General features: G+C 46.7%; 1 protein-coding gene across 1 annotated transcript; it reads left to right on the top strand.

Annotated features, from left to right (window-relative positions):
* Positions 1-182: 182 nt before the first annotated feature.
* Proser1 (proline and serine rich 1) lies at positions 183-19,467 on the top strand. The gene is made up of 13 exons (XM_052180530.1): positions 183-864; positions 3,216-3,281; positions 6,594-6,662; positions 7,378-7,472; positions 8,444-8,537; positions 10,378-10,488; positions 11,731-11,814; positions 12,999-13,077; positions 13,613-13,708; positions 13,960-14,004; positions 15,291-16,977; positions 17,373-17,523; positions 18,081-19,467. The coding sequence occupies exons 1-13, from the start codon at positions 820-822 to the stop codon at positions 18,201-18,203; spliced, it is 2,745 nt and encodes a 914-aa protein (XP_052036490.1). The 5' UTR covers positions 183-819; the 3' UTR covers positions 18,204-19,467.
* Positions 19,468-20,980: the final 1,513 nt, after the last annotated feature.

Here is a 20,980-nt window from a genome sequence, read left to right as displayed (position 1 = left end):
CAAAACACAGTACCACAAAACTGAAGAATTAGGGGACCGTGACACTAAAATAATGACTATCACGCTCCGCAAAGGACTTTAGTCACATTTGTTCCACGAGCATTCAGGCGTCTGCTATGGATGCCTATGTTCCCACACTAGGACCCCAGCGCCCCAAACTAGTCTTTCGGGCAATAGTGACTTAAGGTGGCGGTGCATAATTGCGTCTTGTGGGCGCGACACTCTCTACCGAAGGTCCCCGGAGCTGGTGGGGCATTTAGGGGTGCTCCCGCTAGGCATCTGGTCGTGTGAGCGCTGCGGTGCTCGAGAGCCGCCCTTGGTGAGGCTGTGTCCCCCCCTTCGCCCGGCTTCTGGTGCGACCCGGCCACCGGCCCGCTCCCGGAAGCTACGAAAACCGGTAACAAAGGACCAGCGGGGCCGCCGGCTGCCGGAGCTGCGAGACCCCTAGATCGGGCGGATCGGCCGGGCTGAGCGCCCCCGGGGCCACGTGTCCCGGATCGCCGCGGTGAGCGGAGCGTAGCTCGGCGGCCTTCCCCGGAGCGCCCGGCCCTCGGCGCCCTCCGAAGCCTGGATTTCTGCAAACGCACAAGCCGGCTCTGCTCTGAGCAGCTGAAGCTTTGTGCGAAGAAGCTTCTGAGTCTGATTTTAATAAAAACTTTTTCCAAGTTTCGTTCTGGAATTTTTGTTTTGGTGCAGTTTGCAATACTCTCTACCTCCTTCTCTCCTTTCTCCTTGTGTATTTCCACGAGTCGAACCTCGGATGCGCGATTCGTAATTGCAAGTAGAACTCTTAGACGTCACATCGGAATAATACTCAAGATGGATAAAAAGTCCTTTGAAACGGTGTTGGATGAGATTCGAAAGGTAACTAACCTTGATCTCTAAAATTCTTCAGAGATAACTGCCGTGAGTTATTTTATTTGAGGTCTTGTGTGTACCAAAGGGACTTGAACTTGAACTTTCCTGTGTAATGTAAGAGCTTGCATCTTGGTAGGCTGCACCGCTTAAATAGAAAATTTGGGAAGTCATCGTGATATGAGAATACGTTTTTACTACCCACGGTTCCGGAGCAAACTGTAAATCCTTAATAACCTAGGTTTTGGTTCAGTGGCATTTATTCATTGTTAACATGTTTCAGTAACAGGAGTGACTGGGCCCTGTCTAAGTTCCTTTTAAAATCTCAAGCTAGGCAGAATGACTTCCTCGCCTTTGCTTTTCTTCCTCTGCTTTTTGAGGCTGTTTATATTAACTATTTCCTAGAATGAACAAGGCAGCAAAAAAATTGGGAATGTAGAATTGACTCTAAAAGTATCTCTTATGCAAAAATCACAGGTTGCCTGCTGGACCGAAAGGGCAGTGCTGTGGCCTTGAGCCAGCATCTCACAGCTTGCCCGGGGCTGTCTTGCATCTGTTTGGCATCTCAAACCCGTGCCCATGACTGGCACTGCAAAAATTGCCGCCAGTTCTATAGTTCTGTTTTGCTCTTTGTAAGACCCTCCTTTTTCAAATAAGGTCTCTTTGTAAGACCCCTTTTCAAATAACATACTTTAATCTTTCATATTTAATGGTGCTGATTTTCTTTTTTTTTCAGATGGACTTCTGCTCTTGCTGAGTCTCGTCTAATTAAAATTTGACACAAAATGTCATTTTACTATGTACTTAGAATTTGCCACAGTTGGTTTCTGAGCTGGTTTTTAACCATTCTGAGAAAATAAATTTAAAGTCAAAGTAGACCTGAATGCAGACTTCTGCTTTGGAGCCGTGCAGACATGCATGTGTCTACCTTCTCTCTTCTCAGCCTTGTAAAAATGTCTGGTAATAAATATTAACCAGGGAATCCGAAAGGTTCCAGAGATAGAAGTCTGTTCATCTGAGGCGGCCTCAAGTCCACAATTCTAGTCTGCGATCAAAATGTGCTGCCAGTTGGCCTTGCCAGCACACCATCGCGATCTTAGTCTACTTAACTGGAGTAAAATAGATGGGAGTAAAATAGTCCATCTTAGTGGGTCACCTCCTCTGTTGTTGCTGTACGCCCACACATAACACTGGCTCTCACTTAAAGTAGAAGCGTGTGAGAAGACACTTGGGGAAAAAATAGGAAAGGCATTGTTTTGTTTTTTCAAAATGGGAGTAATAGGAGCTGTTAATTAGTAAGCACTTTCTGTTTGACTCCAGCTTCTTAATTGGAGTTAGGTGGTGTGTACTCCCAATGTACAACACCAAGCCAAGCCCTCATTAGGTAACTAATGCCCCCCCAGGAGTCTGGTATTAAAAAAAAAAATGTGTCCCATGCCCTGTGTGGGGGCCACAGCTGGACCTCTCCGGCATTAGGGGAAGATTTGAGATAGGATTGGTATCATCAGCCCAAGCCAGGATTTGGTCCCGAACCTTGCTTGTGACTGTCTTCTTTAATGGTGAAGGTAATGACACGCCTTAGGGTGCATTACCCAGAATGCCATGTAAAAGTTGAACTGTTGAGCATCCTGGATGATTTTTCTGGTCATTGCATTTGCTGCTAGCAGAATGATGTATATAGAAAATACAAATATTATAGCTGTTTTGTAGTGAGAAAATGGCCAGTTCATATTTTATGATAAGTGCTTACAGTCTACGGTAGCTTGCTTAGCGCTTTCCATTTCTGAGGTCCACAGTAGCGGGTAGAGGAGCAGATGTGGCTTCTGCATTGTGCTAGGGTAGCGGCATCGGCTCTCATCAGCTGAAAGGTACAACAGAAGAACGGAGACATTTATCAAACATCTCTCTATCAGGTTTCTAACTATTAGGACCTCACTACAGCCCCTTGAAGGTTATGATTGGGATTTCCCCTTTATGAATGAGGAAGCAAGCTCTAAAGACTGTTGTGGGCCACGGTGCTCGTTCAGGGCCAGCCTATGTGTCATAGAGAGCCCACTCTTACAAGAAAGAAAATAAGGGCAAATTGTATCAGAGATGTTGTGAACATAGTTAGACATTAACAAATTTGAAACCTAATTTGTACTCATGTTGACTCTGTTACAATGTTGCTTCTTCTATAGCTGTGTTCCTGGAGTCCCAGCAAATCTAAAGAATAGAATTTGTTACTTTAGTTGCTGAAGCTCCCAGCTAGAGCTGGAGGAGACCAGTCCCTGCCAGTCTGTGGGCGTGTATGTAGTTTCAGTACATGAATATTAACATGCTGCTGATGGATATTAATTCTTTTTTTCCTCTTTTTCTAGGCTGTTTTGACAGAATATAAATTAAAAGCAATTGAATATGTTCATGGGTACTTCTCCAGTGAACAGGTATAGTTCGTTTATTAAAGCCTCTTGATACTACTGCTCTAGTTAATGTCTGCTTACTTACCAGATACATTCAGAATTGCTTGGACTTTGTTGCGTTATTCACTATTGAAGTTCTTAGTTCCAAAAAACGTTAAAGACTTAGGGGAGCTTCATGTTTTACACATAATTCCACCACATTCCTATGCTAAGGCGATGTAAAAATACTCTGTCCTTTTTAAAAACAGCTTAAACTGTCAGTTATTCTGAGAAAATATCAAAAGTTTATAAATTTGGGGTCTAAGAGATGGCTCAGTGGGTAAGAGCACTTTCTGCTCTTGCAGAGGACCCAGGTTTGACTCTTAACACCCACCCTAGTAGTCATGGCTTACAACCATCCAAAACTCCAGTTCCAAGGTACCTTGCTGGATCCAGCATGGACTTGGTAGGGACAGAATAACTTGATTCTTTGCCCATGGGACAGGGCCAGCTGGGGTGGGGGCGGGGACGCTCCATGAGAGTCAGTGGCTGCTGTGGGTATAAGACTTGTTTGGATAATAATGTACTGATCTTCCTTCAAGTTCTCCCTATCAACATTAATGACTCCATGAGTCCAGGAGGCGAAGGTGTAGCTAATGACTTACCAAATGGTAAACACTGGGATCTTCAGGACAGCCCATAAGCTTGTGGAAAAGGACTCTAAAAACATAGGTTTAAAAGTAAGAATGCAGTATGAATTAATGAGGGACTTCACGAATCTAAAGGAACAAAAGCAACTGCATTGTGAGCCTGAGAGACCCCAACTCAATGTCTTTAGACCCCTAACAACTAGTCCAGCACAGAGTAACTTGTTTTCTGCTTTCAGCTTGAGAGAAAGATAGCCCACCCTGTTCTAGTTCCAATGTTTAACTATACAATGCCCCCAACAACTTTGCTCCAGATAATCTCTAACCTTTCTTAAGGCATAAACTATTGCCTGACTTCCTCAATCTGTACTTCCCCATTCCGTGCATGTTTTGTCCTCCACCCCTTGCCTTGTGATTTTTCCCCTTTAAATACCTCTGACTTCAGTTGCACAGGGTCCCACAGTCCTCTACCCCTGTGCGGTGTAAGACTGTGGACCCGAGAGCTCTGGAATAAAAAAAAAAATTCCTCTTGTTATTGCATCAAGACCGTTTCATGCAAGTGATATGGGTGTCGCCTTCCAAGGTGTGGGGTGCTGGGGTACCCTCGGTTTTTGGGAGTCTTACAAGCCATCTTGTCAGAAAGACACTAAGGAAGGAAATCCCACCCAGCTAAGTCTTTATGGTTTTTTTGTTTGTTTGTTTAAGCTTACAAGGGCAGACAGATTCCCGAGTTCAAGTGTGGCCTAGGACAGAGCTATTAGGTCCAGCTGTGGCAGAAATAGTAATTTTAGGACTAGGTCCCACGCTGCTAGTTTATCCTCTGTGCTTTACCCATGCAGGCAGATCTCTGAATTACTTGCTGTCTCCTAAGAATTAAGGGGGGGGGGGGGTGGAGTCTCAGGATGCTGATTTTTAGGATAATCAAAAGGGAAGCTGGAGTCAGTGACTGGATTGATGTGTAAAATAAAAGACTGGGCTTATGATCTGCTGTAGATGAGCTATCCAGAGAACTTGATAGACTAGCAAGGGAGAACTGCTTAGAGAACAGTCTCAGATGGAACAGAGAGAGTAGTTTAGAGATCTCCAGAGAAAGCAGAACAGAGAGAAAGCAGACTGGAAAAATGTCTCCAGCAGGACATGCCACTAGCTTGGACCTACAATTTGACTTGAGTCTCTGAATTCTCAGCCCCTAGACATCCTTCCTTCAGAACCCCTCTCCAGGCTGAGGCTGGTCCTTGGCGGCGTCTGACACCGTCTTTTGAACTCATACATGAGAGCAAAACCGTCAGCCACATAAAACATAAATCCTTAGTAACTTTTTTTTTAGTTTATGAATTTGTAAATTTACTAATAAATTTGTATAGTATTTATAATACTTTTAAAATTCACTATACAATCAAAGAAGACATGAATAAATGTTGTTGACCAGTTACAAAGTCCACAGACTCCTCCTGTATTATTGCTTTTCCTTTGGATTTGCCCTCAAGACAGCCAAGCGGCCCAGGGTGAGGACATCTCTGCGCTGCTCACTCCTGACTGCATCACCGTGTGCTCCTGTTTCAAGGCCTGTTTGTGGGTGGTGGTAGGAGACCCTGGGATGCGAGCCACCTTCCGATTGTCTCAGTGCAGTGCTGAGCTAGACCCGTGCCTCTGCTGCTGGTGTCTAACCTGCAGACTCAAGCGGTCAGTCACGGAACACTGTGCAAGTGGTCCGAGCTGCCCTTGATGTGCATTTCTCATGTGTAGTTCACGCTGTCACACCCCATCTCCATCTAACTTTTCAACTTCCCGTGCTTTCAGTGTCCACCATATCCTGGGTTTCTTCTTATGACTTTTCTTTATTTATTTTTGTACACACTGCGGATGTGCCCTTCCACTGAACTGCAGCTCAGGCCTGCCTGGCCTCTTTTTTTTCTTTTTTTTTCCATTTCATTTTGAGAGAGAGAGTTGCTTAGTTGCCAGTCATGCACTTCCAGGCTACCTCTAGATTGTATGTTTCCTTTCTTTGAAAAGGAAGGAAGGAAAAAGAAAGGAACAAAAGAACAATGTATTGTAGGGAGTGGACGGGAAATACCACCACATTCACATGATGGTCCGAGGACAGCTTGTGGGAGTCCCAGGCATCGGCTCTGCCCACTGAGCCATCTTGCTAGCACTGTATGTTTCTCTCTTCCTAGAGCAGTGCTGTCTGGCAGAAGGTTCTGTGATGGATGGTACGACCGTTCTTTATCCACATTGTCCTTTGTGGAAGCTGCTGTCTCATGTTACTGCTGAGCACTTGACCCGAGGCCTGTGCTGCTGTGGGACTGGAGTGTTGCGTTGTATCACAGTGGTTACACTGTATCACAGTGGTTACATTGTATCACAGTGGTTACGTTGTATCACAGTGGTTACGCTGTATCACAGTGGTTACGTTGTATCACAGTGGTTACGTTGTATCACAGTGGTTACACTGTATCACAGTGGTTACATTGTATCACAGTGGTTACGTTGTATCACAGTGGTTACGTTGTATCACAGTGGTTACACTGTATCACAGTGGTTACGTTGTATCACAGTGGTTACCTTTGCTGCCAGGGTAGCCTCTCGTGCCAGCCATCCGCTCTTCTCCCAAGTGGGGACGGGGACAGGAATGGCAAGTGTTGAAATCTAGTTGAAAGAAATGGGTGCAGACACTGCCACCAGAGCTGAAGTCAGTCTTTGCTTGCAGGTGGTGGATCTCCTAAGGTACTTCTCCTGGGCCGAGCCTCAGCTGAAGGCCATGAAAGCACTACAGCATGTGAGTGACCCCCCCCCCCTTCTCCAGCATGCAAAGTAACAATGTTTCATTCCCCCATTTCACACAATCCAGGCCCAATTGTGGTTTGTATCAGAAAGAGCTGACCTCAAATGCCATTATACTTTGATACACTAAATAGCTATGTTAAGAAGTTAAAACCTTCCAGGCTGTGAAACTGCTACTATTAAATCCCCTATGGGTTCTAACTGACAAGTGGAGGGAAGGAGCTCATTGCAGAGCACAGTCCTGGGACTTTGACCCTTACCATTCAGATTGGGCAGCATCTCCCATAGTGCATCACGGTAGACTAAAGGGAGCCGTGCACTAGGGGAGTGCTTTCCCTGGCTCAGACTCCTGCGCCTTGCCTGACTGGTGAGCTGAGTGACCCTGTGAACGTGCCACCTCAGTAGATGGCCATTCAGAGGATTGTACACTTGTTACCGGTGAGCACAGCGAGAAGCACAGATCTAGCACGTGCATGTAGAACCTCGGTGCATTTCTGAAGTCATTCCACTAAAAGGAGTCCAAGTCGGACTCAGAATTTTTGGAATTTCTCTACAGTTGCTGGGGCTTCCCTTTTGCTTGTGTTGCTCTCAGCTAAGATGTAGGCTGTGTTCTTAAATACTTACACTATAGAATTTAATTATAGCTCCCCAAAGCGGGTAAGGTCTGCTACAGCAATTTCATATTGAAATAGGTCTTCTTTTCATGATAGAAAATGGTGGCCGTCCACCCAGCGGAAGTGGTGAGCATCCTGAGCTGTTTTACCTTTAGTAAGGACAAGCTGGCTGCGCTGGAGCTCCTGGCCTCGTGAGTACTTCTCTGACTGCTTGCTTCAAACCTGGAAGTTTAACTGGCTTTTGAAGTCACTGATCTCTGGTAATGTGTCAGTTATGTAGGGTGGCAGAAAGCTAGTGGGATCGTCTTTGAAAAATGATCTGTCTTAACCTGTCAATCATGTTAGGAAGCAGAACCCTAATGAAATCATCTATAGAAACTGCTGGGGCTGGAGAGGTGGCTCAGCAGTTAAGAGCACTGACTGCTCTTCCAGAGGTCCTGAGTTCAAATCCCAGCAACCACAAGGTGACACACTACCATCTGTAATGGGATCCAGTACCCTGTTCTGAAGACAGCGACAATGTACTCACATACATTAAATACATAAAGTTTTAAAGAAAATCTGCTGGGTATGGTAGCACATGGCTTTCACATTAGAAATTGGGGAGCTGGATGCAGGGGACCCCTGAGTAAGGCAGTAAGAACCTGTCTGCAAACAAAAAAAACAGACAAAAATACCCACGTTCTGTGAAAACACAGTACAGTGCTCTGGTGTCATTGCATAGATAATTCCTCCTGGACTGTGGTCGCGGCTCACAGAACAATGGGCCCTTCGTACAGATGTGGCTTTAGCTCATGGGATAACGAGCACTTCCTACACAGGATCATGGCTGTCTCACACTCCTGCATTTATACATTTGCTTTGCTTCTTCCCGTCCTGAGTAATTCAAAAGGCAAGCTGATAAAAATGTGGGATGTTTATTGGGCAGGATATTTATACCCTAGAGCCTATAGTTCCTACAGTGATGGGGTGACGTGAGGCCGTGGGGTTGCTCCTTACTTTACACTGGAGGAGTAGCTAATTTTAAGGGTGGGCAAGTTGCTTATTCACAGAGAATGTATTCCACAGTCTAACGTGCGTTTCTATGACCACAAAAACACAGAACATTTCTGACCTGTGTATATCTGCCTCAAACACAAGCTAAGTCATGTTTCCTTGACAGAAACATTGTGGACGCCCATAACTCTCGTCCCATTGAAGATTTATTCAGAATCAACATGTCAGAGAAGAAACGGTGCAAGAGAGTCCTGGAGCAGGTAATCCTCACAGATGCTGGGCTGAGTCTGGGAGCTGGTGAACAGTGAAGTGCCCGCCTCACCGTGGCAGTGTTGGGACGAACTTAGAAGCAGATATTCTTGCCAGCCAGGGAGTGCAAGTAAAGCCTTGTAGAAGAAGTGTGTGGGTGCAAAGATGACTCGGGAGTGCGCCAACAGTGGCAGCTTGTACCTTTCCCCTGTGGGGCTCTGCCAAAGTACCAAGAATTCTCTGTTCGTGTGCTGAGGAACGGTGACTGCACATTTGCTTGGTAGCAGACTTACAGTAATCAAATTCATAAGAGAAGAACACTAAAAACTCCATGTCATTCATGCAAATCTGTATAAAAAGGGCACATTTTCTATCCAAGCACCCAAGTTGGTGCTGCCTGTGCACTGAAGCAGAAGCCTGCTTGAGGAGATCCAGAGTGCTCTCCAAGGGCCTGCTGCTCATCAGTGTGGTCCCTGAGGCCTCCTGAGTCAGGGAGGAGGCTCTGCCTCCCTGCTTGTTTCTGTTGCTGAGATGACACGCATCCTACATCTCCTTAACACTCTGTCACTGATTCTCTTGGCAGAATCCTGGAGTCCTATATACATAGCTGTAGTTGTCTTCCCTCTAACGTACTCTATACATAACTCATTGACTCAGAAATGTTCTGGGACCACATGCTTCCTTGAGTGGAACACTATTAATGTAAATGAATTAATCAAATTGTTCCTATGTTTTAGTCAAAAGTTGTGTTAAGAATTTGTTCTAAGGAAATAATTGAAATACACAAATTCAAATATAAGGGTTATTTTCCTAGTATAGTTTATTATGACCAAATTGAGGTGATTTTTTTTAAAGGTTTAGGTATTTAGGCTGGATTATGCAATTAATGTGATTTGTGGGAACTTATAAAAATAATGATAAAGACGAACAGCATCCCTGTAAGTCCTTCGATATGAATATGACTGGGTGTTGTGTGCCACACATATTACCTGACTGCCCTGGGTAGTCCTGTAGTGCAGCGTGCAGCCACTGGAGTGCATTTGCCGTACAGGGACTGCTCATTCATTACCAGCTCTCCGTGTCTGAGGCACCATTTTAGAAGTCCAGAGTGCAATGGAAATACCATACACCTAAATGCTTTCTCAGTTTCTCAATTCATTCCTGTTTCTTTTCAGTAGTCTGGATCTTTGGAATTGTTTTTTAAAATTTTAAATGATTTATTTTTCTTAGTGTGTGAGTCTGTGCCTGTAAGTGTAGGTGCCTGTGAGGGGCGGAAGAGGGTGAGCTGCCCAGTGTGGGTGTGGGACCAGGTCTTCTGCAAGGGTAGCAAGTGCTTTTTAACAGTTGCACCGCCCCTTTTGTGTGTGTGTGTGTGTGTGTGTGTGTGTGTGTGTGTGTGTGTGTGTATTTAATTAAGCTGTAAACATTTTCAAAGCAATCTCATTTTAACTGTTTAGGGGTTTTTTTGGTTGGTTGGTTTGTTGTTGTTTTGGTAGTTGGGTAAAGAAATGCAACAGGCACTCCTCGCTGTGTAGACCAGGCTATCCTCAAACTCACAGAACTCTGCCTGCCTCTGCGTCCTAGGATTAAAGGTGTGCATAGTACACACTATTGCTAAATAACAGACCTTTCTTGAACCTGTTGGTTATAGCAGTGATGGTGCAGAGTGTAGCCGTGGTAACAGTTCCACAGAAGGAGGCCCCAGTCCTTTGCACACTCACTCCCTTGGGTTCATAGAGGTTCCTGGTGTTTGGTGGGTGAGTGTGCAAATGGTATTTCTTAATTCATGCTACTCCTTAGTTCATGTGATGAGTTTGATTTTTGTTAACCGCTTTCTTTTTTATGTTCCAGGCTTCCAAGGCAGGCTGCAAAGCGCCTCATGCCATGATTTCTTCGTGTGGAACCTTCCCAGGAAACCCCTATCCCAAAGGAAAACCCAGTCGCATAAATGGAATTTTCCCTGTAAGCATGCTTCTACATAAATGAAATTCCCCATGACTAAGTGTCACAGTAGCACAGGTCTGTCCATGTATGTGCTGCATGTAAGAACATGCCAGCTTGTGATGCTTCTCCAAAGGGAAGGAGTCTCCTGGCTTCCACTTAGTTGATAGGCAATTAAGTTGGAAGTTCGTGTGTAGCCAGTAACTGCATTACCCTCAGAACATGCCAGACAAAGGTTGATTTTGCTGTTTTATATGCCGACTATTCTCAGCAATTGTCAGCGGTTGCATAGCGGAGAGCCCATGTAGGAGACTGCAAGCCCTTTAAGAATCCTGTTTGGATACCAGTGGGTGGGTCTCAAAGCCCTTGGAAAATAACCTTTTCAAAGATGTTTGGTTAGTTGGTTGGTTGGCTTGGAACTCACGATGTAGAGCAGGCAGGCCTGGAACTCAGAGATCGATGAGCACACCTACCTCCCAGTCGCCAGGGTTAAAGGCTGGGGCCACCACACTATGCTCCAGTAGTTCTCCTGACTCAGGGAAGTGGGAGTGGCTTAGCTCTGCGGTTCTGGCGTGGGTTTACCTACAAGCTGGGCTGCCATACACAATGTTCTCTTCTTTCCAGGGAGCTCACTTAAGTGCCTGGCAAGTCAGTGTTGCTTGTGGCCAGGAATCTTATTCCTCACAAGGACTTGAGCACCCTCATGGCATGGTAGCTAGTTTCCAGAGCACATGTAACCAAGGGGAGGTGGGGCAGCTGCAGCAGGGCCTCGTAGGGCTTGCTTTTAGGAATCAGTGCCTTTCTGTAACACAGCAGCCCTGGTTATTCTGAGATGGATGGTGGGCAGCAATGGGCAGTGGGGCTACCTTGGAAGCTGGCCTCTGTGCAAGTATGTAATACCTAAGGACACTGCCTGAGGCCACAGGCCGTGGAGACTTCTGTTCTATAGAGCAGTCTCTAATGGGGTCTCAGTCACCAGGTTTCTTTTTCAGTCTCTGATTTATATACACTGGCGTGAAAGTCGGCGCGTGTGTGTGTGTGTGTGTGTGTGTGTGTGTGTGTGTGTGTGTGTAAAAAGTATTAGATGATACATCATTCTTCCCTGTCATCCCCTCTGCTGCCATGGTCCAGGAAGGTGAGGTAGCCAACTGGGGAAGTATTGGGACTAGAATCCAAGACTCATTCTTCTTAGCAAGCTCCTTCAGAATAATTCAGTGCAGTTGTCTAAAATCTCAGCCCCACCCTTCTGTCTTTTTTAAATAGGGAACCCCTTTGAAGAAGGATGGTGAAGAAATTACCAATGAAGGCAAAGGAATAGCAGCGCGGATTCTCGGGCCATCCAAACCGGTATGTGCTGAAATAAAAATAGGAAGCAGGTGTTAAGTTATTTATATGTAGCTTTCTGTCTGTGTAAAGTAAGTTTTTTGTGTTGCAGTTCAAGTATGGTAAAAATTCCAGGTCAGAGAAAATGGCCCAGAGCTTAAGAGTTCAAGGCTTTTTGGAGAGGAAGCATTTTACTTGAAAGTTAACCCAGCCACATTCATCTGTTTCAGATCAGGATTAGAAAGTGATGCTTGCCTGCCAAGCTCAGTAGTGTTAATGTTAGTGAACCAGGTCTGGAGCCAGGGGCGGGTCCTCTCAAGGGAACGATTGTACAGACTGGAAATGTAGATGGAACAGGAGAATGGGACCTCCTGAGTGGAAGAGTTCCTAAGGACTGATGGCCCCATAGGCCTTCACAGTCTCTGTCCATTCACAAGACAGGGGAATCAGGAGGCTGTTTATGAGGCCGGGAGGAAACAGTCCCTTCCACCAGTGGATTCCTTTGCCCGACTCCTCGCTCAGACTCCTGCTCACTCTTTCACCCTTGTAAAATACAGTGTTTGGTGGAGCTTTGGATACTTGAGATTCTGTAAATGTCTTCAACTGTAAAATAGGTGCTTGTGAATCTAAAGGTTTCCAAAGAACAAAAACATTTCATTCCTAATCCATTGTGTAAAAATTGTCAGATTGCCAGGTGCTAATGATCCTCCTGGTGCTAAGATCCTAATGGCCACAGGAGAGCATTGCCCTTGAGGTCTTTATGTGTTGGAGAGACCAGACCCTGAAGATCCTAGTGATCGTAGGAAGACATTGATTGTCCTCGAGGTCATTATGTGTCACGGAGAGACCTAAAGGTCTCGTGTTATTTTCATACTGGAAATGGGAATTCCTGGGGTTAGCCCAGGCTGACTCAGAAAGGCACCTGCTGTTCATTCAAGTCTGACCTTTATTGGGAGGATGGATGGATGGATGGATGGATGGATGGATGGATGGATGGATGGATGGATGCTAAAATTAAAACACAGCATGTCTGGCAAACTGTACCTGTGGACCTGAGTAAGGACCACCCCCTATGAAAGCAAAGGCTACGTATGTGGTCTGCCACTGCGACAGCTGGGGCATCTTCATTTTGTGATAATACAGATTGTACTGTTTTATCAAGAGGTGCGCTCTCGGGGATGTCTAACCACTGTGCTTCCCTTGTCCAGCCTCCTTCAACATACAATCCACACAAACCTGTGCCCTACCCAATTCCTCCATGCCGGCCGCATGCAACGATCGCACCAAGTAAGCATTTGCTCTTCCCCTGCACTTCTCCTTCCTGCTGTGCTTGGGGGGTCCACAGTGCGTCAGCTCTAAGAGCTTAATTCTGCTGACCATCGGCTGCTGTATCCTGGTCTAGCAAGCTGCTGCGGGCATAGCTTATTTGTAGTGTGTTTTCCATGTTGACCTTGATTTCAGATTGTTTTAATCACCTTCTTATTAGGGCATTTCACTAATAATTCATTTTGGTAAATGGCCTTAAGTGCCCTTTTGTTTGGGTATCTGGTGCCCAGGGGTATCATCAATGCATGTGGAAATGGTCAAGTGTGTGTACTGGGCTTATGCGGGGCATGTTCGCCCCGCCTCGCCTGTTGGATGGTCTCTGGGACGGGTATACAGCCAGAGCAGTCTTCTCCCTCCGTTCTCACTCACGGTTTCTCTGTGTGAGATGCCTCTCTATTATACAACAGCTTAAAATAAACCCCCCGCACATTCGCTCAGATTCTAACTCCTAGCCAGTGGTACTAAGTTCTCTCTTTCTATCCTGTGCTCATTTCAGGTGCTTACAACAATGCGGGTCTGGTACCATTAGCCAATGTGATAGCTCCAGGCATCCCTCCGCCACCTCCATACACTCCAAATCCAGCAGGGACAGGTAAAGGCCTGCAGTTGTAGGCTGTTTAAAATGAGTCACGTGATGTTCATATATGCGTCTGTAAATGTGTCCATACATTAACAGCCTGCTCTAGTCATGTGGCTGTGATTCTTTCCTGTGTACCTTAGTTTTCCTTCAGTGTTTTCAGTGATGAGTGCTTACTTTATTGTAGCTTTTTTTTGTGACATCTATCTGTGATTATGGTGGGTGAATAATCTGATTAAAGTTTGAAATCGTTTCTTTTTATATAGACAATGAAGACCTCTCCAGTCAGTCCAAACCTACACAGAGTCAAAGTAAGTACCAAATAGATCCAGAAACAAGTGCTGTCTGTCAGGTCCACTGCCTGCTGCTCACAGGGAACTTGGGAGAGGGTTGCTACGTGTAGGGTAATTCACTAAGAATGACGTAATAGCGCTGGAGTTTATGTACAAGAAATGTACATATTGTCTGGATTTAAATTTATGATTTTTTATCCTATTTGCAAAACTCTGTGAAATCTAAGAGTCACATAACATGTATTCACTTAGCATCGTGATGTGGGAGAGGAGATTTTCATATGCACGTGAAGATAACACTTTTTGTCAGGTACTAAGTCTAGTAAGCCTATTAGGTGTCACCTAAGGAAGAAAAAGATAAGGACGGACTCTGGAGCAGCAAAGGCAGTGAACACAGGTCCTGGGTGGCGCCTCTGGATGGCAGCACCGTCAGCACTGCCCAGTCAGAAATGAGCAGTAGGAGGGGATGCTTTCTGGTGTGGGAGGAAAAGAAGTTCTCAGAGAGAAAAGGCAACACTCAAATCTGAGTAGTGTGGCAAGGTTGGAAGTGTTGGTGGGAAATCCCCTGTCTGTGAGGTGCCCAGAGGTATGGAAAGGAGGGGGGGCAGAGTGAGCAGATATCAAATATATAAAATGGGAGTGTAGGTCTCTGGGTTCGCGTGAGGCAGATGGGGTGACCATATGAGTGTCCTCTTGCCAAGAGTCTGGTTTCTACACACATCTTTAAGTGTCTCTCTCACTCCCTGAAAAACCCTGTTCAGTGGCTATCACTACAGAGGGAGGGACTAGAGTGGGACACAGCCATTGAAGTCATTCTAGGAGGAAGACCCCAGATCACCCCAAATCCTCCTGTTAGTTATCCATAGAGTTTGTCAGAATTAGATGGTGTAGCAAACACCAAGAAATACTGAGAAAAAGTTGCTGGGTGGTTTGGGGTCTGCCCTCTGAGATCCCTGTATGGATCCCAGACACAAGCACGATACCAGGCCGGAACGTGGAGGATCAGTAGACAACACTGCACTTAAGGAGGCCCCAGCATGGGCTATGTAAGGCTTTCCGGTATTCCCAAAGCTGCCCAGGTCAGTGAGCTGGTCGCGAGCGGAGAGGCGGTGCATGTGCTCACCCTAGAGAAAGGGTTCCTCAAGCACCCAGCAGCTCAGACGCGACAAGAGCAGCTTGAGGCTTGCCTTTGTTTTTCTTTGGTATTTGTGAAATATGACCTCTCCCCTCCAAAACAGTGGCTGCGCTTCTTTTCGTTTAAATCGGACGCTGGTAAACAAACGCCTGCCTCTTCTCTCCCCTAGCATTTTCCACCCCAGCGAGTCAACTCTTCTCTCCTCACGGTTCGAATCCTTCGACTCCTGCTGCGACTCCGGTACCTGCTGTGTCCCCAGCCAAGGCAGTAAACCATCCATCCGTGTCAGCAGCTGCCTCTGGGGCCGGAATGAGTGCGCCCAACACTGCCCTGGCGGTGTTCCCAACGCCTCAGCCATCCACCCCGAACCCGACTGTGATCCGGACTTCCTCGGTGCCCGCATCACCAGTTACTTCCACCCACAGCACCACACCCGCTCCGGTCCCTTCCATTTTTTCTGGCCTAGTGCCACTGCCAGGTCTACCTGCCACCCCTACCCCACCCACTCAGGCCAGCTCGACACCAAGGGTCACTCTGGCTTCCAGTGAGACCTTTGTTTCCACTTGTGCCCCATTCACCAGCCACTCCTCGGCCAGCTCCGCGGCTGGGTCAGCCAGTAACCCAATCACAGCTCCCCTCTCATCGGTCTTCACAGGCCTGCCTTTGCCCTTCCCGCCAGCCTCCCACAGCATCGCCACCCCGACTCCTTCTGTAATCGCCAGTACTGCGGGTCCACATGGTGTAAATAGCCCTCTTCTGTCTGCCTTAAAAGGCTTCCTTACATCAAATGACACACACTTAATCAATTCCTCCGCCTTGCAGTCTGCAGTCACAAGTGGACTGGCTTCATTATCCTCTCTTCCCAATCGAAACTCCGATTCTCCTGCCTCAGCCACTAACAAGTGCTATCCCTCTGCAACTATCCCTGCTGCACAGAGGTCTTCCACCCCAGGGCTGGCCATGTTCCCAGGCCTGCAGTCTCCTGTGGCTAGTGTCACCTCTACAGCGCCATCGCTGCCTGCGCAGTCTCCGTTAGCTGCCCCCTCCTCCACGGCAGTGCCAGTCAGCTGTGGCTCCTCAGGGTCGCTTTTGCACGGTCCCCATACAGGTGGCATCTCATCTGCCCCTGCTGCAGCAACTGTGCCCGTTATGATAAAAAGTGAGCCCACAAGCCCCCCACCCTCGGCCTTCAAAGGCCCAGCTCACCCCGGGACTCCTGCTCGTGGTACTTTGGGCCTGTCCGGTGCCCTGGGCCGTGGGTACCCCACGACCTCAGTGCCCATCAGTGTGTCCACTTGCCTTAACCCTGCGCTGTCCGGGCTCCCGAGCCTGAGCACCCCGTTAGCTGGTTCTATGTCCCTTCCGCCACCGCATGCGTCCTCCACACCCATCGCTCCTGTCTTTACTGCCCTTCCCCCTTTCACTTCATTGACCAATAGCTTCCCTCTACCGGGCAGTCCCTCCCTCAATCCTGCTGTATCCCTTGCGGGACCATCGGCCACCACCACATCTGCAGCTGTACACCCTAGCTCTGCAAGCGTGCGCTCAGTGCTGCCCACCTCCAACGCCTCGCCTGCGGCCTTCCCACTCAACCTGTCCACTGCTGTGCCCTCGCTCTTCGCAGTCACCCAGGGCCCGCTGCCCACCTCTAACCCATCCTACCCCGGCTTTCCCGTCTCCAGTGCCCCAAGCGGTGCCCCCACACTGCCCTCGTTCCCAGGGCTGCAGGCGCCCTCCACAGTGGCAGTCACCCCATTGCCGGTGGCTGCCTCGGCTCCCTCGCCTGCACCAGTCCTCCCTGGGTTCGCCTCAGCCTTCAGTTCCAACTTCAACTCCGCCCTGGTGGCACAAGCCGGGTATGTGACTGGGCTGCAGGCAGGTTCAGGTCTCTTCTCGCCAATCGTATGTAGCTCGGTCTTGACTTATCTTGAAACACTAGGCGAAGAGGGTGGGGGATTAGAAGCCGTGTACCCAAAATGTTCCGTGACTCCTCAGCCATGTAATCGAGTGACTGTTTGGCTTGCTGCTAGGGTAGCTGAGGTGGTATGTGGAAGGTGTTGCTTTCAGAGCTACTGCTCTCTAAGTTTTACCACAGTAAGTGACTCATTTCTGCATTTCCGTCCGTCCTGCAGAGGCGCTCTGATTTGTTCGCTTTCCCATCTTTAAGCTGCCTGTTGCCCAATATGGAAGAAGGGGCCGCCCGCCTCCAAGTGCCCACAGTTTGACCTGTTTTTCTACCGATTGTTTTCAGTTTGTCATCGGGACTCCAAGCTGCAGGGAGCTCTGTTTTTCCAGGCCTGCTGTCCCTCCCAGGTATCCCTGGGTTTTCCCAGGCTCCTCCACAGTCGTCCCTACAAGAGTTACAGCACAGTGCGGCTGCGCAGTCTGCTCTGTTACAGCAGGTATGCAGAGTCTGGAATAATAAAGCCGGGGCCACCATCTAGACGGCCCGCCAGCACGAATGGGGGTGGCCAGAATCCGGAAGATTGCACAGATTCTGTATCTCCTTTCAGAAGAGTAACAAAGAGTAGGAGTCAAATGTATGAATTGTTTATCCCATTTCTAGATTTAAAAAAATCCATCCAGATAAGTGTCACATGCCTTTAATCCCAGCACTCAGGAGGCAGAGAGGCAGGAGGATCTCTGAGTTCCAGAACAGCCAAGGCTACTCTGTCTCGGAAAACAGAACAAAACAAACCAACCAACCCTCAATTTGGAGACTTAATAAAATGGAAAACTAATTGAGACAATTACAATATAATTTATCTTATACTTAAGCTATAATGAATACAGTAAGGCAAATTATCTCTACAAAACAATGACAAAAATCCACCTCCTGACTTATTTTTTAAAATAATCTTTTTGCCCTTTAGTCCCGGTTCTGTCTGGTTGTATGTGGGTAGGAGTCTGTCCACGCCCAATGAACTGGAGCTCTGCTAACTCTGCCTCTCCCCCGCAGGTCCACTCAGCATCCGCTCTGGAGAGCTACCCGGCCCAGACAGATGGCTTTGCTAGCTATCCTTCCACACCAGGAACACCATTTTCTCTGCAAACAGGCCTATCCCAAAGTGGATGGCAGTGAATTTTAAAGGTGTTTATTCTTCTTGGGAACAACATGAGATTTACCCAAGATCTGCAGTGAACAGTCTTGAGAGATGAAATTGGCCAATAATAAGGAAAGTAAGAGTTCCTTAGTGACACAGGGACAGAGCTTAAAAGTTCAGGTTGTGTTTTTAAAGTGGTTGTATCGGAACCTTAATCTGATCTATGTAAATAAGATGACAATAAATTGTATCGAGAATAGTATTTTAAACATACTTGGGGACTTATTACCTCCCTTCCTATAAGCTTTGAATTATGTGAGTGATCCACATAGACTATCGAAGAGGAGACTGAAGTCTTTATAGCCGAGTACAGCCTTAAGTCTGCTTGTATGGACTCCATGGACCGAAGTGATAGGTATGCCTCCGGCTGCATGTGGCCCTGGGGGGAGTTACGGTCTTCAGATGCATGTTAGCATCAACTGGAACACAGTATTTGTATGTGTCCACAACAGGGGAGACTTGAGATGACTGTTACTTTTAATTTATTACCAATAGTCATGCGTACTGCTGAATTTAACTGAATATTATTTCAGGAAAGTAAAAATGGTGCTGACTATAGTCTTTAGAATGACTTTCAGGTGTTCTCAATTAAAAATGTATACCCAGAAATACTTACAGATCTATCAGTAAGGGAGGCTTAGGATAATTTGTCAAAACATTTTTCATAACCTCAGCAGTATGCCAACAGGTGAGCCCCAGGCCACTATTGCTCATTGTACCCTGGAAGCTAAGCTCTTGGTGAATGTTTACAATCATGGGATGTATTTTCACTTACACACTCATCTGAAATGAATGTGTGGCAGCAAGAGAGAAGACTTGCTCTGTGCGTGTGTGCATGTGCGTGTGTGCATGTGCGTGTGTGTGTGTGTGTGTGTGTGTGTACGTGTGTGTGTATGCTTGTGTGTACGTGTGTGAGTGTGTACGTGTGTGTGCGCACGTGTGTGTGTGTGTGTGTGTGTGTGTGTGTGTGTGTGTGTATGTGTACCTGTGCTGGTGGAATGTGACCCACCATCATCCTGAGCAGTAGCTGCCACGCCGGGGTAGGGGAGGCGGGAGAATGTAAACCAGAGGATCTACTGTAGTGCGTCTCAGCATCTAGAAATCCTACTTTTATAAAGATGGTGTCTGGAAGATGTTGCAAATGTATTTTCCTTCAATGCGGGGAACGAACTTTTTAAGTATATTGAATAATACTGTATGGTTAGTTTTTAACATTTTTTTAAAAATAAACGTTATGGATATCACAAACTATAGAAGTGTTTTGTTAAATGCTAGGTAGATAACTGTTTAGTTTTTCTAATTTCTAGGGCTAATATGTTGAATATTTTTGTCTGAATTTAGGTGAAACTCCATTTAGAGTACCATTGCCCAGTCCTTTCAGTGAGATCTTAGGGGGGATAAACAGATGATGTGCAGCCCTTGGGACAGGCAGACCTCTCCCTTCAAGCACAGACTGAAGGTCGCTGGGTGTGGCCGCTGGCTCTTGTTAGGTGCACATTCAGGTCAGTGTTACATGTGCTGGCCACTCAGAAAACGGTGACTGACTGAGTGATCTCCATAGAGTACGAATCTACTGTGAGTTAATACTTCTATCCTCTGGGAATCGTGAGCAGAAAGTGTGTGTCCAGTTCTTCTTTTCAGTATGTCCCTGAGACGCTGTGTGCATTGGATATGCAAAAAAGTTTTGATAACATATTCTGAAGTCATCACTGCGGGGCTGCTCTTAGGTCAGTGTGTGCTTCACAAGCCTTTGAATAGTTAATCTTCTCAGCTGGAGGAGAAGCCAAGCTGAGATGAAGTATAGGTGAGAGAAATCTGATGACGACTTACCCACTGCTGAGAGTCCTTGGAACAGGCTGCAGGGAGATGAACCTTACTATGCTTTCTTTGAGGGTCCCGGAAGACCATTAAAAGTTGTCAAAGTCTTACAATACAACTTAATAACATTTGTGATGGATGAATATGCTTGGCCCAGGGAGTGGCACTATTAGGAGGTAGGGCCTTGTCAGAAGAAGTGTGTCAGTGTGGGGGTGGGTTTTAGGAGCCTCTTCCCAGCTCCCTGGAGCCTGCCTTCTGTTTGCCTCATGGCTAGTTACCTCTTCTCAGGGTCTTGGAACCAGCGCCATCAGCCTTTGGGCCGAAACTCTTCCCACACCTGAGTCTATCCCAGAATCCTCTCTCCCTGCCAGAACTTTTTCCTGCCTAAGCTTCTTTTATTGACAGGTAATGCTTCCATACAATGCACAAGAGATTCTCCCTCTATAAAGCTAAAAGTCCTTGGTGTTTATAACTCATAATTGTTAAGAAAGGATGCTGAGGGGCTAGAAGCTCACCTCACCAGTTATGAGTACTTCCGTGTTTTGCAGATGATGGGGATTCAGTTCCTAACACCAACAGCATAGCTCACAATCTTCTTCAACTACTCCTCTCTCTCTCTCTCTCTCTCTCTCTCTCTCTCTCTCTCTCACACACACACACACACACACACACACACACACACCAACACCAGTTTGGAATTCTGCAAAGTTTATGATAACAGGATTGAGAAGTAGAACATAAAATCTATCAGTTGTATTTCTAGATGTTTACATCTTGGTTTTAGAGCAAAATGACACCCACACAAAAACCCCTTGATGGCATTGTGTAATAATAAAACTTAAACTTACTCCAAGTAGATGAACTGTGGCCTGTACACTCCCCAGGAAGGAGGGCTGGATATTAATAAGCATTGTTCTCTTTAAAACTTTTCCCTTCG

This window comes from Apodemus sylvaticus, chromosome 4, assembly GCF_947179515.1.
Source record: "Apodemus sylvaticus chromosome 4, mApoSyl1.1, whole genome shotgun sequence".
Classification (NCBI taxonomy): domain Eukaryota; kingdom Metazoa; phylum Chordata; class Mammalia; order Rodentia; family Muridae; genus Apodemus; species Apodemus sylvaticus.
The sequence above is the reverse complement of the archived record's forward strand: the minus strand, read 5'-3'. Positions and strand labels throughout refer to the sequence as shown.